General features: G+C 29.3%; 1 protein-coding gene across 5 annotated transcripts; it reads left to right on the top strand.

Moving 5' to 3' along the window:
- The first annotated feature begins 7597 nt into the window (after positions 1-7597).
- On the top strand, positions 7598-10381 carry LOC118061138 (uncharacterized). 5 transcript variants are annotated; one of them, XM_035074537.2, is made up of 2 exons: positions 7598-7815; positions 7984-10381. In XM_035074537.2, the coding sequence occupies exon 2, from the start codon at positions 7989-7991 to the stop codon at positions 10098-10100; it is 2112 nt and encodes a 703-aa protein (XP_034930428.1). In that variant the 5' UTR covers positions 7598-7815; positions 7984-7988; the 3' UTR covers positions 10101-10381. The 5 variants fall into 5 exon arrangements, with proteins under 5 accessions (XP_034930428.1, XP_034930427.1, XP_034930429.1 ...); XM_035074536.2 differs by having other exon boundaries at positions 7987-10381; XM_035074538.2 differs by having other exon boundaries at positions 7598-7805; positions 7987-10381.
- Positions 10382-17401: the final 7020 nt, after the last annotated feature.

Raw genomic sequence — 17401 nt, forward strand, 5'->3', positions numbered from 1 at the left:
AGTTATTATTATGCATGATCAAACTTTTTTTTTTTTAGTCTAAACTCTTTCTACTAGTCAATAAATGCATTTGTTAAGTCTCTTAGAAATGGATCCTCATATAATTATGGCAAATCCATAATTAATTACTCGAAATCATTTATTATCACAAGTCTGACTATATTATTAGAAATATACTAAAACTGCTCAGCCTTTCATTGTAACAATCCACAATGAAAGGTTGAGTTGTCTTTTTCTTTTTTCTTTTTTTTTTGCTTTTGAAAGCTGTTTCTTTTCTTTATTTTTAATGAATTTTTTTAATTTTTTTTGTTAATATTAAATTTTTTTTCTATTTAGTTATCAAATTTTCATGATACATTTGATGGATTAACCCGGATTTTTTTTCTAATTCTTTTTTAATTAATTTTTTCGAGTGCAGTCCACAGTGAAACGTGTAGCTGTCTTTTTTTTTTTGCTTTGTTTTTTTAAGCTATTTTTTTTCTTTTTTCTTTGTTTTTTTGGTTTTTTTTTAATGAATTTTTTTTTATTTTTTGTTAATGTTAATTTTTTTTTCTATTTAGTTATTAAACTTTCATTATATGGGTTCCGAGTTTGACGCATTAACTCGGATTTTTTCTGATTTTTCTTTTTAATTAATTTTTTCAAGTGCAATCCATAATGAAACGCTTAGCTGTTTTTTTTTTTTTTTGCTTTGTTTTTTTAAGCTGTTGTTTTTCTTTTTTCTTTGTTTTTTTAAGCTCTTTTGTTTTCTTTGTTTTTTTTAATGAATATTTTTTTTGTTAATGTTAAATTTTTTTCTATTTAGTTATCAAACTTTCATTACATGAGTTCTGGGTTTGACGCGTTAACCCGAATTTTTTTCTGGTTTTTCTTTTTAATTAATTTTTTCATTTAATTTAGTTTGTTAATGTTAAATTTTTTCTATTTAGTTATTGTGACGGGTTAACCCGGCTATTTTGGGTTAACCCGTAAATTGTTTTTTTCCTATTTAGTTATCAAACTTTCATGACATGAATCCCAGATTTGACGGGTTAACCTGGTTTGAAAGGTTAACCCAGATAATTCAGATTTTTTTTCTTTTTCTTCATTAGTTTTTTTCTTCATGTAGGCTTTTTTTAAAAAAAATTAATATTTTTTTTGTTTAGTATATTTTTTTTTCTTTTTGCTTTTTTTTTTAAAATTTAGTTTGTTAATATTAAGTTTTATATATATATATATATATATATATATATATATATATATTTAGTTATCAAACTTTCATGACATGAATCTCAGGTTTAATAGATTAACCTGGTTTGACGGGTTAACCCAGTTAATTCAGATTTTCTTTTTCTTTTTCTTCATTAGTTTTTTTCTTCTTGTAGGTTTTTTTCCTTTTTTTTCTTTTTAATTAATCTTTTTTTTGTTCATTTTAATTTATTAATATTAATTTTTTTCTATTTAGTTTTCATACTCTTATGACACAAATCTCAGGTTTGACGGGTTAACCTGATTTGGTGCACTAACCCAGTTGATTCATATTTTTTTTCTTTTTTTTTATTAGTTTTTTCTTTCAATTTTATCTTTAAATATTGTAATTAACTATAACTAAAAGACAACAATTTTTTTTCTTCCAATTTTATGACATGAATCCCAGGTTTAATGGGTTAAACCAGTTGATTAATTTTTTTTCTTTTTCTTAAGTAGTTTTTTTCTATCAATTTTATTTTTTAATATCAATTTGATTAAGAATTAAACTTTATGATTTGTTTTGTTTACTGGTCATTAAATTATTGTGATCTCATGAGGGGATTTTATTGTGGCCCTCCTTGCAAAGCACTATTCATCGGAATAATGCTTTGTATTATTGTTTTTTTTTTCAATTAATCATTTTTTTTATTTTATTATGTAATATTAAAATTTTTTTCTTTTTTAATTATCACACTCATATCAAAGGCTCTGAGTTTGATTTTGCGACCAAACTCATTTAAATTTAGGTCGTGCAAGTTTAATATTATTATTAATATTATAAATATAACTTTTATATCAAGAGTAACAGATAGACCTAATACTCTTAAATATAACTTTATAGAAAAAACCTAACACTCTTAAATTTTAACTTTTTTGAATATTTTTTTATATAAAAAAATTGACCCGTAGCATAGCGCAGGTCATGTTTCTAGTTAACACTAAAAAACAAGGACAAAGTAACTATATTATTAACATTGAAAAACAAGGACAGCTAATGTGTAAACAAATTTTTTGAGATTTTAATTGAAGTCTATTTTTTTAGTCTACAACTTAGATATAAATATATGTTTTGATGTATAAAATATATTTGAAAGAAAATGTTCATGAAATTATGGTTTTATATAACTTAATCAACTAGTTAGCTGGTTGAGTTAGGAGATTCACAATGAGCTTACATGTAAAGTTGTCATGTTTTAAAAAGCATGATATGTTTTAATATCATTATTATAAAATGTGATAATTATCTTATCATGCTTAAAAATAATAATATTTAGTAAATATTATGTTTTAAAAATACAATAAAATAAAAATATAATATTTTATCAAATCTTTTTCAAGTGAGGTTGTTCTGTCAAAAAAAAAAATTGTTTTTTTTTTTATTTTTTTATGGTTTTGGTATTAATTAACGCCTTGAAAAATCTCTTTTGAACGCGGTGCAAAAGTTACATCACCAATGACAGGGAGAGAGATGATCCAATACCAGCACAGATCCTCTCTTGGCTTTAAAGTTTGCTTAATATATTTAAAAAAAATAAAAAATAAAAAAATAATTCTAAAAAAAAACATTTTTAAAATATAAAAAGAAATAGACTTTTATCTGCCTCCAATAGTGTTATGCGGTGTTGTAATTTTCGTGATGGATTGGTTTGCTTTCAATGTTATGGTATTAGTTGCTCGAAAAACTGTAGCCATATGTTTGTTTTTGTTCTAACATGACCTGCAACTACTTAAAGACATGTGACATATCATCGCCTTGTTGACCTGTGAAGTCTGATGTGATCAGTCTCTTATCATCCCATTTGATATTGGAGTTTTTTTATTTTGATAAAAAAATATTAAGGTTTTTATTATAAAAATATATTTTATTTGTACAAGAATAAAATATTTTTTATTTAAGAATGTGATTGTAATTGTTTTTTAAAAATATTTTTCATGCTGAAATATATTAAAATATTTTTTTATTTTTTTTAAAATTATTTTTAAGATTAATACATTCAAAACAATTTTAAAATATATAAAAATATAGTTTTAAAATAAAAAAAATATATATTTTTTTGGGAAACGCCGAAAGCTCCTTTGTCATCAAAGTTAAAGGTCCTAACGCGCTATTTCTTCTTCTTCTTCTTCTCTTTCTTCCCAGCAATGTTGTTCTTTTATGCAAAATGCAGCATGAAAAAGATTTCGGAAAAGCCAAAAAGCAGCTCAGCTGATGTTAGATTCCCTCTTCTTTCAAGAAGAAAAAAACCTAATTTAGTTCTAAACCTATATATTCATCTTTAATTCAATCTTAAACCTGTAAAATACATCAATCTGATGCCAAATGTTTTAGAACTCTCTCAATCAGGTCTTTATGCCAATGTTTTTGTCCTTCGAATTGACATTATTTTAGTGTATTTAACAAAAAAATGCTAAAACTCCATTAAGGCCAGATCTCCCTGAAATCCACACCATTTAGTGCAAAAATATACGCAGTTGGACTTGAATTTACAAAAACCAAAAATAATTATCTTGTTTTTCCTAATTTTTTTGGGATTTCTATTTTTATTATTTTCTTATATCGTCTTTTTTTTTTCTTTTGAAATCTTTGTAATTTTGTGTTTGTTTTTTTTTTTATATTGCGTTAGGTTGTGACTTAATTGATAAAATTCATAATATAATTGAGAGCGACTGCAGTAGTGGTGCACAGCACATGGAGCTGACACTGATAGGCCCTCTCGTTTGTCTCTATTGAAACGTGTACGTCCCACAGTTATAGCATCCCTGTCAGCATTAAAGCAAAATAATAAATGGAGACACCACAAATTATTGGCATTGTGGGCTGTCTTGGCACCGTTTGTCAGGCGCCCCTGGCGGTGGAATAACTGGCATACATTACCATAGCACCGTTTATGGGGAATAAGGAATGTATTAAAATGTTTTTAAAAAAATTAAAAAAAAATTATTTATTTTAAATTAATATATTTTTAATATTTTTAAATTATATTAATATGCTGATGTTAAAAATAATTTTAAAAAAATAAAAAAACTATTTATATATATTTTAACACGAAATATTATTTGAAAAACAACTATAATTATACTGTTAAACAATTTTTAAATGATGTTTTTTTATTTTTTTTTAAGTAGATTTAATTTTGTTGGGGGTGTTTGCAAACGTAAGCTTGGTGCAATTTATCTTTGTATTATTCGTTTTTAAATTAATATATTTTAAAAAATAATAGCCATTAAAATACTAAAAACAAACTGTATGCTACTTAAAATTTGATTAAGAATGTACTTAGTATTATCATGTCAAATATGCTTTAAGCAAAGTCATTAAATTCTGCTTGCCACATGACATGCACCAATACTCCGAGTTATAAATTAAAAAAATTAACTTAAATTCATTTAGATTAATTTAAAATAGTATTGGTTTAAAATTTGTTTATAAAAAATTAAAATAATATTTTTTTAAAAAAATTAAACTAGATTTTGATCATCTGGTTAATTTTTATTCAGTTTAATTTAAAACCCAACTAGAATCATGAGCTGAGACGACAAGTCACCAAGTTAATTTGACAAACCAGATTAAGTTTAAATAAATTGATCCAAGTCAATAGAAGGAGATTTATTTAGTTTTGATGTTTGGAATTCTATTTTTTATATAAATAACACATTTTTTTTATGTATTGATCTGATATATTTATACAAATTAAATAAAAATAATAATGGTGATTCGAAGATTGTCTTCCTAATAATTGCCAATACATTAAAAAAAGAAATTATTTCTAAAAAATAATACTCCTTTTATAGGTTCTTTTGTCACCCGTATTTTTAAAACTCTCCTTTTTTTTTTTTTCTGATTCCCTAAAAAGAAAAATTATGAGAATAAAAAAGAGAAAAAGGTAATTTTCATTTCTCATGGGATGCCATGAGTGGACCCGTTCTCAAAAGCTAACTCACGTGACACCAGCTATCCCCCACTATGCCTAGCAATTTAATACCACCATCCTAAATGACATTAATGCCCCCGCCGACGATCCCCACCCCCCTCCCATACGACCCGATCAAAGACGCCCTTGTCGGTAGCTGTTCTATTCACGGAGATCCCCGCAACACATCAAGGGCATTATGGTCAATAAAAAATATTAAAATAACTCTATATCTATTCAGTCATTTTATGAAGCTCTTGAGGTTTTTTTTTTAGTATTTATGCATATTTTCTTTACTTTACTTTAAGGCAATATGCGAGCAAGTGTAAAATAATGAATAATAAATTAAATTAAATTAAACCTGTTCCTTGAACGATTTTAAAAATATGCCTCACACCAATCCAATTAATTATGAAATTTAAAATACTCTTGAGAATTAAACTCAAAAAATCAAGAAATTTAACAAAAACATGTTAGATGATAAGTAAAGATTAATCTTAGCATTTTTATTTTAAAGCAAAAACTCATTAATCTAATGATATTTTTATTTTAAAATGAAACTCATTAATCCAATTATATTTTCCTTTTGAGCATCAATTTAAAATATTTTTATTACGGTTGGTCACTTAACAATTTTAATTTAATTTTAAATTTTATATTGAGGTTGATCACCTAATAATTTGAATCCATTTTAAATTTCATGTCAATTTGATTACTTAACAATTTTGATCTATTTTAAATTTCATGTTAAGGTTGATCACCTAGTAATTTTAAAACATTTAAATTTCATGTTGAAGCTAGTCGTTTAATAATTTTAATGTATTTTAAATTGTATATCAAGATATATCACATAACAATTTAAAACCGTTTAAATTTTGTTTTGAGATTAATTACCAAACAATTTTGATATATTCCTAAATATCATGTTGAGACTATTCAACTAAAAATTGAAACCTATTTAGATTTCCCTATGCTATTTTGTTCTTCAAACTTATTATATAGTGTCAAAGAAAAATGATTTTTTTTAATATCTTTGTACTATAAGTATTGTAAACATATAATAACTATCATAAATTATTTTTTTTACCATTGACTCTTTTATTTATTTTTAAAATATATTTTTAAAAAATATAAATTCTCAATGAAATTCAATTAATTTTCATCATTTTGTAATTTTTAGCATTTTCATTTATTTTATCTTATGTTATTTGACAAGATAGAAAGATAATAATAAAAAATATAACAAAATACAAAATATTAAAGTTTAGAGAATTAAACGAGAGGCAAGAAAGTAAAGGGACCGAGATGACTAAAAAAATATAATAAAAGACCATATCAATAAGAAAAAAATAATAAGAAGAAATCAAGTTGATATTGGAAAATTGTAAAAAAAAAAAAAGAGAAAAAAAAGTTTCTAAATCAATTAGGAACTAAAATAAAAATTTGCAGTATTTGATTTTCCTATTATGAGAGGAGGCCACATATATAAAAACCCCATACAAAAGAGATAAAGAGCTCCCTACATAATGCACCCAAAAAAAAAAAAACAATAGAAAAATATAGGAAAAAAAACTGGAAAAAGAGAACTGATCGAAAAAAATAAAGAAATGAAAAGAAAGAAAATACCTAGTCTTCAGCATCCGACCATCTCTAACAACTCTTAAGGTTGATTTCAAACCTTAACACATTGATTTATTTGTGTTTGAATAATTTATAGTATGTTTATTGACAATTGATTGTGTAGACGCGTATTTTACCCACATGCTATTGATTTTTTCAATGTATATTTGTCTGTGTATGATTGATCTTCTGGATAGATTGGATTATTTGTGATTGATTTTTTTTAATATTTGCGTTTTGCAATGTGTTCCTTGTCATTATAGTTCGCAAAATTGGGTGGGGGTAAACATGAACTCATCGAATGCTACTTATGTGAGTGGTGATCTTTTAAACTATTTAAGAATAAAACCAAATCATTATTATTATAAAATTAGAAGGTGATTTATTTATTTTTATATATAATTCACGAGATGTCATGTGATGTAATTAAAATATATTTTTTAATTTAATAATAAATAAAAGTTTTGAATTAATTTGTACATTAAACAAAATTAATTTTTTCATCATAAATAAATATTTATATTCGAATAAATTTAATAAGTTTCATTCAAGTATCTACAAACATGTTCTATCATAATACAAGTCAACAAGGAAACCTCTAGTAAGAAATATATTTCGACACTCAAAACTGTATTAACGAACCAAGAGAGATTAATCGTTATATGTTTTCTTGTAAAAGCAAATTGTATTTTAATATATTTTAGATTTTTTGATGTATTAATTTTAAAAATAATTTTTAAAAAATTAAAAAATTTTATTTTAATACATTTAATATAAAAAATATTTTAAAAAAATAATTATAACAACGTATTTCGATATAGACCCGACATGAAGCTGCAAAGTCGAGTTAACAACAAGAAGAAAACTGTTTTGTGTGTTTCCTTCTTCTTTCTTGAATAGAAAAGCTCTTCTTGATATTTGAAAACCGGAGAACGATAGATATACACCACAAGTATTAAATGGGTACACCACTGTCGTGCAACTACTAATAAACTACATTACCTTACTTTTTGTTCCAGAGAGAAAATTTTAGCTTCCCAAAGGGTTTGTAACAGTAAGAAAACCCTTCTCCTGTTTATTTTGTCGAGAAAATCGAGGGTTTTTGTTTCAAGAGGGATATACTAAAAAAGATTATAACTTTTTTGGAGTGCCATAATCTCGCTGTCGTCAAATTATTCTCCAAGAATATTTACTGGTCTACTTTCGTTGTGTTGTTTCTTAGCAGATATGCCTGAAAAAGGAGAGAGCCAGTCATGGATTTTTCACCGTTCAAACTTTGTGCTCCAATGGCGTCTTCATGTACTAGCAGCTATTGTTTTCCTTGGTATGGTGGTTATTGGGAGCATAGATGGGGGCACCATTAGAAGCATGGTCGAATCAAGAAGGTCCACGAAGCAATATTCGACCATGAAACCTCACACGCAACACCCTCTCACAAATCTAACCCAGCAACAAGAAACCCTTCGAAATTTCTCTGCAATCACAAAAGATGGCACCACCAATACCCCATTAGCCCAAGAGAGCAGCGACAAGAAACCTCACACACAACACCCTCTCACAAATCGAACCCAGCAACAAGAAACCCTTCGAAATTTCTCTGCAATCACAAAAAATGGCACCACCAATACCCCATTAGCCCAAGAGAGCAGCGACAAGAAACCTCACACACAACACCCTCTCACAAATCTAACCCAGCAACAAGAAACCCTTCAGAATTTCTCTACGGTCACAAAAAATGGCACCTCCAATAACCCATTAGCCCAAGAGAACAACGACATTGATACCAGGGTCCCACCTAGTTCTAACATAGTACTCAGCAACGACGAGAATGTTTCTTTTGCTCAGAATTATTCAGATGGAGTTTTGGAGAATTTAGCCTCACGAAGGAATGGATCAGATGGTAGTGTGAAGTGGGTGTCGACTGAACTGGAGCCAAACTTGACGGAAAACCTTCTTTCAAGGTGGCTAGCTCCTGAAGGGGAGCCTTGTAGAGAGTCACGTACGGTGGAGATTGTGATTCCTGGACTGGATGGTAAAGATTTGATTGAGTTGACGGCTGGTGATAGTCATGAATTTGGTTTTCAAGCTCTGGATGAGTCCAAGAATCTTGTTTGTTCAGGTGGCGATTATTTCGAGACTGATCTTTCAGGGGAGGCATGGAAATCAAGGCCTTTAGTAAGGGATTTTGGAAATGGGTCTTACTCTATTTTGCTTCAAGTTCATCCTGATTTTGCTGGTGATTATAATCTTACTCTTATTTTGCTCTATAGGCATTTTCAAGGTCTTAAATTTTCACCATGGAGATTCGCTTTTGATAAACAATTGCGTAAGTTTCGAATCAAGTTTGTTAAGGGTGGTGCTCAGTTGCCAAAGATTGAAACTTGTGAAAAATCTGATTTCAATAGAGATCTTTGGTTAGGAAGGTGGACTAGGCAGGCTAAAAATGATGGTTGCCAAATCAGTAATGACGGCCGGTACCGCTGTCTGGCGCCAGATTTTCCATGCCAAAGTCCTTGGTGTGGTGGTTCTTTAGGGTTGTTAGAGAGTAATGGTTGGGTGTATTCAAGCCACTGTTCATTTAGGCTTTTCTCAGCTGATTCTGCTTGGCATTGCTTGAAGAATCGCTGGATTTTCTTTTGGGGTGATTCAAATCATGTTGATACTATAAGAAACATGCTAAATTTTGTGTTGGATTTGCCTCAAATACCATCAGTTCCTAGACGGTTTGATATGAACTTTTCAAACCCGAAAGATGCATCTCAAAGTGTTAGAATTACTAGCATTTTCAATGGTCATTGGAATGAGACAATGAATTATGAAGGATTTAACTCCTTGATGGATGAAGGATTTAGGAATCTGTTGAAGAAGTACTTCTCAGAGGACACAGTGCCAGACACTATAATCATGAATTCAGGTTTACATGATGGAGTGCATTGGCATAGTCTTAGAGCATATTCAGAGGGAGCAGGGTATGCAGCATCATTCTGGAAAGAAGTCATGGACTCGGTGAAGCAGAGAGGGTTAGCAGTTCCACAGATCTTTTACCGGACAACAATAGCCACTGGTGGGTATGCAAGATCACTAGCATTTAATCCGAACAAGATGGAGGTATTTAATTGGGTTGCATTAGATAAATTCAGGCGAGCTGGGTTGGTTTCTGGTGTGATAGATAACTTTGATATGACTTTTCCATGGCATTTTGACAATCGGTGCAGTGATGGGGTTCATTATGGCAGAGCTCCGGCTAAGATGAAGTGGAGGGATGGTGAAATCGGCCACCAGTATTTTGTGGACCTCATGCTGGCTCATGTGCTGCTCAATGCTTTGTGTTCAAGGTAGCAAGTGAAGGAGGCGGTTGATTTATTCTTTTGGCTGTTGCAAGCTTTGCGGAACTAGCACATGGACATTATGCTGGCTCACACTGCTCTTTCTTGGTTAGGATTGGCATTCTTTATTTGTTTGTAGATGCAATGTTTACAGAGGTATATTATGAGAGGTCATAAAATTTTCGGAAGACAATAACGACATTATCTATTATCTTATTCTATTGTAATTATTACATAGATTTGGTAGGAATTCAGTGTTCGTTTATGAAGTTCAATCACATTGCCTTGTTGAAATCTGAGGTACAAATCAGTTCCTATAACAAAAATATATACAAAATTCAATTTCTAGCAAACTCGATATCCTAAAACAAATCAATTAACACATACCAAAAAAATAAAAAAAAGCACCAACAAACTTAGGTAAACTCAACAAATCCCGCAATCTAGATCATATAGATGGAATAACCCAATACAAGGTAAAAAAAAATGTAGTTCAATTCTAAAACCAAACCAATTCTTAATCAGGAAAATGAAAAAAAAAAAACAAACCCTAAAAAAAAACTCGAGTCAACCCATCAAACTCGCAACTTAGGTAATGTAATGGAGCTATATTATTTTATAGTTTTATCTACATTTAACTAGTGTTTTGCCTATGTTTTATATATAAAATGCCTTGATATTCTTTGTTTTATGTTTTGAAGGCATTTTTGGATGAAAGATGCAAAAAAGAATAAATTTAAGGTAATTAATAGATTTGACCTTCAGTCGATGTTTTGTGCAGAGCGTGAGCTCTAGAGATCGAAATAAAATGATTCCAGTGGCATTGAAAAGCTAATATCCATACCTTTTTAGACATCTAAGGCAAGAAAATAAAATAAGGAAGAACATGGAAATCGCAACCTTCGAAGTCAAATCTCGCAATCTATTAGAGTTAACCTTCGGCCATTCCGACTTGAATATCTGAAGCTACAGAAGTCCAATTGATGCAAACTCAATTTTGTTGGATTCATGACTCAGAGGCCTATCAACACTCCATATTTCAGCCAAAAAAATATTGTCATATAAGGGAGATATGATTTTTCAAAGATGACAACTGAATTTTACCAATAAACAGGTTTCGTGAAGAAACGAGTTCAAATTATGTTCTGCAGCATCTAAACCGATATTCAAGTTTTTATTTCAGCAATTTAGCTCCTTTAAGTCAAAGGTTGAAGATTTCATGCAAGGCTATTTCTTTTTTTTTTTTTAGGAAAATAGTTATTGGAGTACTTAAACTTAAGGGAGGACTATTTTGTAAAATAATGACTACAGTTTTCTATGATATAAAAAGAATGAGAGAAGAGAAGGGGGGTAGCCAGCCAAGAGGATAAAAACGCCCCCCCTCCTTTAAGAAACCCGAAATCATGCATTTCTCCATCTTTTTTATTAGTTGTTCAACAAACATGCAAAGCTAAACTTGTTTTCTTGGTTACAAGGACACGGAAACCTTCGTATTTCAAGAACTGTGAGATTTACTTTATATTTTCTTTTCAGTTTATATGATGAATATGTTCGTTCTCCTATGCTTATTTTTCCTATGATTGTTTATTTTAATTGATAGAACGGACTCTAAATTATTATTGTACACAATCTATTACTAAGTTTGATATTAAAATCGGAGTTGTGGTATATAAACTTGTGAAGCATCTAAGTTTAATAATTGTGGCGGATCTAAGTTATTAATCTTAAAGAGAACATTCAATCAAATCAAACATAGACTACAAACATTTATGTTTTCTTGATTAATCAACTTATCTAGTTTTTAAGGCTGCCATTGAATTAAATTACTAGTGCGGACACTGTGGTTGTTTGATGATGAATGCTAGTTATACGACGGATTTTTTAACTAACCAATGTTAAGAGGAGATAAATATTCAAAATATAAATTAATGTTTCATTTTCATGATCAGTTCTGATTTCTGTAGGTGGATATGTTCTTGTGACCAAGGTTTGTTCTCTTAATAATTTTCTGATTTTAGTAAATTTCGTTTGATAGTTTTTTGTTTTCTTTTGCTTCATCTTAGATAATGTTTAAACCCCTCCTAAATTGCATATCATCTAGCATAAAAACCTGACTTGAACCTTCCTTGTGGGATCGACCCCTTGCTTGCTTTATGCTATCTTATGTGTTGTGTTTGAAGTGAGAGTAATTAATTTTTGCGACTGTGACATCGCAACATAATGAAACCAGGATAACTCCATATAAAGAAAACCAAGGAATACCATAAAGTCCAATTTGAAAAGAACAAAAAAAACCAATATCAAAGGATGAAATTGAAAAGAAAAACAACATAAGAAAAAATAAACCCTAAAAAAAGAATGATGTCAATCTGGGTTAGCTTTTCAAACTCATAACTTGAGCCTTGAGACCAGGATCACCCAATAAAAAAAAACAACGAAATTAAGTTCCCAACCAACCTAATATTGAAGGGAAAAAAAAAAGTTAATTTTACAAAAGGATCCAAAACAGAAAATAATAATAAAAATAATGAAGACCAAATTTGCATTTAAAAAAAAATTAAGAGGACAACTTTCAAATTTGCATTAAATGATGAAATTGAAAAAAAAATCAATTTTATTAAAGGAAAAAAAATAGTAACTAAAAGAACGATGATCAAATTTAAAAAAAAAAAAAAACCAAATGAGAGGACAACTTAAAATTTTAGATTAAAGGATGAAATTGATTTTTTTTTTTTTTACAAAAGGCCCTATAACAAAAATTAGTAATAAAAAAAATAAGGACCAAAATTAAAATGACTATAAAATGAGAGGAGAACTTTGAATTTTAAATGGAGAAGCGTGAATTCTGAGGAGGGAGGGGGGAGAGAGAGAGAGAGAGAGGAGGGAAATTAGAATGAAAGGGTTGTTGATGACAAACCTCCACAATTCAAAGGCCACGCGCCACCTCAGGTGGAAGATCATGCAACGAGGCTTCCATAACCACTACAAAAGAGGGTTTTTGGTTAATGTATGATGCTGCTAGAGCATTGTAACATCCTTCACTTGCATGTGCTAACCATTCTTAACTTGTTTGTTAACTTTAGTCCCCCATATTTTTTTTAGTACCAAATTTGGTTCCTGGAGACCTAATTGCTCTAAATCAACAAAATTTAGTTTTATTTTGGTAAACCGAGCACCAAAACTTTTCCTCGATATTGCAAGATCTCTATATCTCAACAAAAAAAAAATCATTAAGTCAATTTAAAAAAAAAACAAATTTAAAAGAATTAAATTAAAAAAAAAAGTTGAACAACTGGAAGAATTAAATATAAACCCCCCCCCCACACACCCATGCAACTTGGTCCCTGATAGGAGGAAATTAAAAGGACTAAATGCTTGTCGAAGCCTCAAATTAGGTCCTCAAAGCTCTAATTGCTCGAAACTAATACAATTGAATTCTATTTTTCTAAATTGAACATTAATTGAGAAACAAAATATTTTTTTGACTCCTTGCGATCATTATACGCAAGCATACAAAATAGCTCACAAAGCCCAAATCCAAATTATTGCAATGTCAAAGGACCACATAAAAAAATAATTAAAGGACAAAAACATAAAACACAAAAGAATAAAAAAAAAATAAGAAGAAATCATCATATATTATTGCTATAATCCACAATGATTTCTCTTTTGGGTTACAATAACTTCTCTCTTGGGTTACAACAACTTCAAGAGGAGATTTAGTTCTTTTAAAATTTTAATATGCATACAGTGAATTATTTTTTAAGTGAATTAAATTCTTACATTGATTTCTCAAACATTACAAATGTGAATACATATTTCATTCCCAACTCTTTTGTATGTTTTTGTTAATAAAAGTAGCTATCAAAGATGTAATGTAAGAATTTTGTATGTTTTTGTTCATGCTTATTCATTATATTAAGAGAATGTGCATTGGTTACTAACATGTTACCATAAAGTTCTGATCCATGTTGAGGTTTTAACTTTAATAGGTTAACATTTTAAATGATTAAGTATGTTTTGTATGGAGTGTATATATCTTGTAGTCAATTTTACATGTGTTATTGACATTGTTCAAGTTAAAACATATTTATTATTAATAAAGGGATAAAGAGTTTATTTGTCTTTAATATTTATTTGTGTTTGATTAATATTTGATTGATTAATTAATTTAGAATAAAGATAATATTCTTATGAAAAAAATATTTTTTTAAATGATAAAGTTATTGTAATTATAAGATTCTTATTGCATCAAAACATTATTCTTAAATGTTCCTTGTTGATGCTCTATTAAGACTATATATTAATTAGAGATGTTGAGACCAATACATATTATGTTATTTCCTTAACGAAAGGCAACAATTATTCTCATAAGCATTATATGAATGATACTTGAAACTAGTTTGTAAGTGCTTGTCACATGACATATACATTGAATTGGCCTGCATGAAGATTCTATATGGAGAGATCATATGTGTCTATAAAGAGGCTCATTTGATAATTGTGTATGTAATCCTTAGACTCAAAATGACTAAGTTATCTTATATAGGGAATATTATGCTATGATCATGACTACACATTGTTATAATCAAGGGTAACAAACATGTATATATTGGAGATAACATGAACTATATAATTTAAGTTATCAAGAGAGGATTTATCACATTAAGTGAATTAGATATAATGTTCCTAATATTTCTCAAATAGTATTAATTGTAAAGTCCTTACACAAGTTGAAATGAGTTTTGAAAAGAGTCTCAAATCTTATCCAAATGATCAATGACCATGATATTGAAAACAAAAATAATTTGATAGAGCCGACATACTCTATTCTATAATGTCTAAATCAAAACATTCTTGATGAAGAGATAATAATTACAATGAGAAATTAGTCACTGAAAGGTTAAGTCAAACCACTTATGACTTTCCTGGTATTTGAGGGATCATAACACATTACTAAACATTGTACTTGATATTTAAATATATATATAAGTTTATTTATTAAATTAATAATAAGTTAAATTAGTTAGTTTATTTAATCCTATTTGATGCAAACCTCGTGATCATATGGTTATGCAACCTATAACGATTGAGATCTGATCCTGGAAAGCCGAAAGAAGTTTGATAGGAGTGACATAATGAAAACTTGTCTCAAGGCACTAGCATTATTTGAATGAATTCGAATGACCCCACGAAGCTAGTTAATCTTTGATAAGTCAAATTCAATTTGTTCAAGAACCAAAGAATGCAAGTTCTCTCACACGTTAAAGCTAAAAAGTTCAGAAGTATTGTTCATCAATGGTCGCTGAAATTTAGGCTTACATATGTTTAAATAGTTCTAAACAATTAACCCGAATAGATGTACTCTTGTGAGCTGAATTGACTTACATACAAAAACTGACCTAAAACCTTTACTAATACACCCAAACCCTGATCCAAACAAGCTTTGGATCCTAACTAAAAACAAAGTATTAATTACGCTCAAACAAGCCTTGGGTTGTAGCTAACAAAATAAAAATAAAGCATATAAGTCCCAAGTTTTTATTTATCATGAGAAGAGAAAAAAAAAAAGACATTGTAGGTTTGATAGAAGACTTATTTATAGCCTATAAAGTTGCCAAATAATCCTAGGAACTAAAGTAGAACTTGTCGCCCCTTTGGTTTCCAAGGTAGAATAAGATTTTGATCTCAACGTTGTATTTGTTCTTATTTTGAAAGGAAAAGGATGCTGCCTTTAATGCTCCTCTTTGCCACCTCTTGATATCCTTTCAATATTAGAAAACATAATTAAATTGATAAATTATTCTCTTTGTACAACAAGGAGACTGTGTTGGCTATGTGTTTTTTAAGTAAGCTTGGATTCCTTTGTTTCCTCTACTATGTTTTGTCCTCACCTAACAAGATATTAAAATAAAAATAATAAATTCTAATCTTTAAAAGAAATAATCAATGTTCTCACACATAATAAGAAATCCAATACCAGTTAGGACTTCACAAAACACATGGAAACATCACATAACAAGGTTGGCCAAAACTAGTACAAAATTGGCAGCCTTGTTATCAAAACTCTATGGTCTAAATAAGGGTGGATTGAACCTCTTTCGCATATGGATTAAATGGACTAAGGCATCCTCTTGATGCTCTAAAGGATTCTCAAGTTTAACTTTGGCCGAAACATGCACAATCAGTTCATTCAATGCTTCTTTCAATGCCTTTATTTTGGACTTTGTGGTGGGCCCATTTGACACGTGTAATGGTCCTTGGTGTTCACAGCATGATCCACATCATCCCCTCTCTCCTCAAAAGGATTCAACATTGAATCAAAACTTGTGTTAAACAAAGTAAGATCAGTAACATTAAAAGTAGCACTAACATCATACTCACTTGGAAGATCAACTTTATAGGCATTGTCATTGATTCTCTTTAAAACTTAGAATGGACCATTACCACAAGGCTACAACTTTGACTTCTTATGGTTAGGAAATCATTCCTTACACATGTGCACCCAAACCTAATCATCAGGTTGGAAAACAATTTGTTTACGCTCCTTATTTGCTTTAGAAGTGTTCAACTTGTATCTTTTTTTCTATTTGCAGTTGAAATTTCTCATGAAGTTGTCTGACCATCTTTGCCTTCTTTTCACTATCTGAACTTACACTTTCTTTCAAAGGTAAATGAATTAAGTCCATAGTTATTGGTGGATTAAACTCATAAACAATTTTAAAAGGAAAAAAATAAGTGGTCGAATACACAGTTTTATTATAAGTAAACTCAACAAAAGGCAAACATTTTCCCCAACTTTTTAGATTCTTTTGAATAACAACACTCAAAAGTTGGGATAAATTTCTATTCAATACCTTAGTTTTCTCATTTATTTAAGGATGACAAGTTGTCGAAAATAAGAGTTTAGTTCCTAGCTTTCCCCACAAAATCTTCCAAAAGTAGCTAAGGAATTTACCATCTCGATCTGAAACTATACTCCTAGGAATGCCATATAACTGTACAATCTCCCTAAAAAACAAGTCTGCAGTATGAGATGCATTATCAATCTTATATGATGCAATGAAATGTGTCATCTTAAAAAACCTATCAATCACAACAAAAATATAATCTCTACCTTTCTTTGACATGGGTAAATCTAAAACAAAGTTCATAGAGATATGTGTCCAAGGTTCAGTAGGTACAAGTAATTGTGTATACATTCCATGCGGTTATACTCTAGATTTTTCCTTTTTACAAGCATTTTATTGTTTATAGATTCATTGTACATCCTTTTTTATCTTTGGCTAATAGAAGTGTTCATGCAATACATCC

Source organism: Populus alba, chromosome 8 (genome assembly GCF_005239225.2).
Source record: "Populus alba chromosome 8, ASM523922v2, whole genome shotgun sequence".
NCBI lineage: Eukaryota > Viridiplantae > Streptophyta > Magnoliopsida > Malpighiales > Salicaceae > Populus > Populus alba.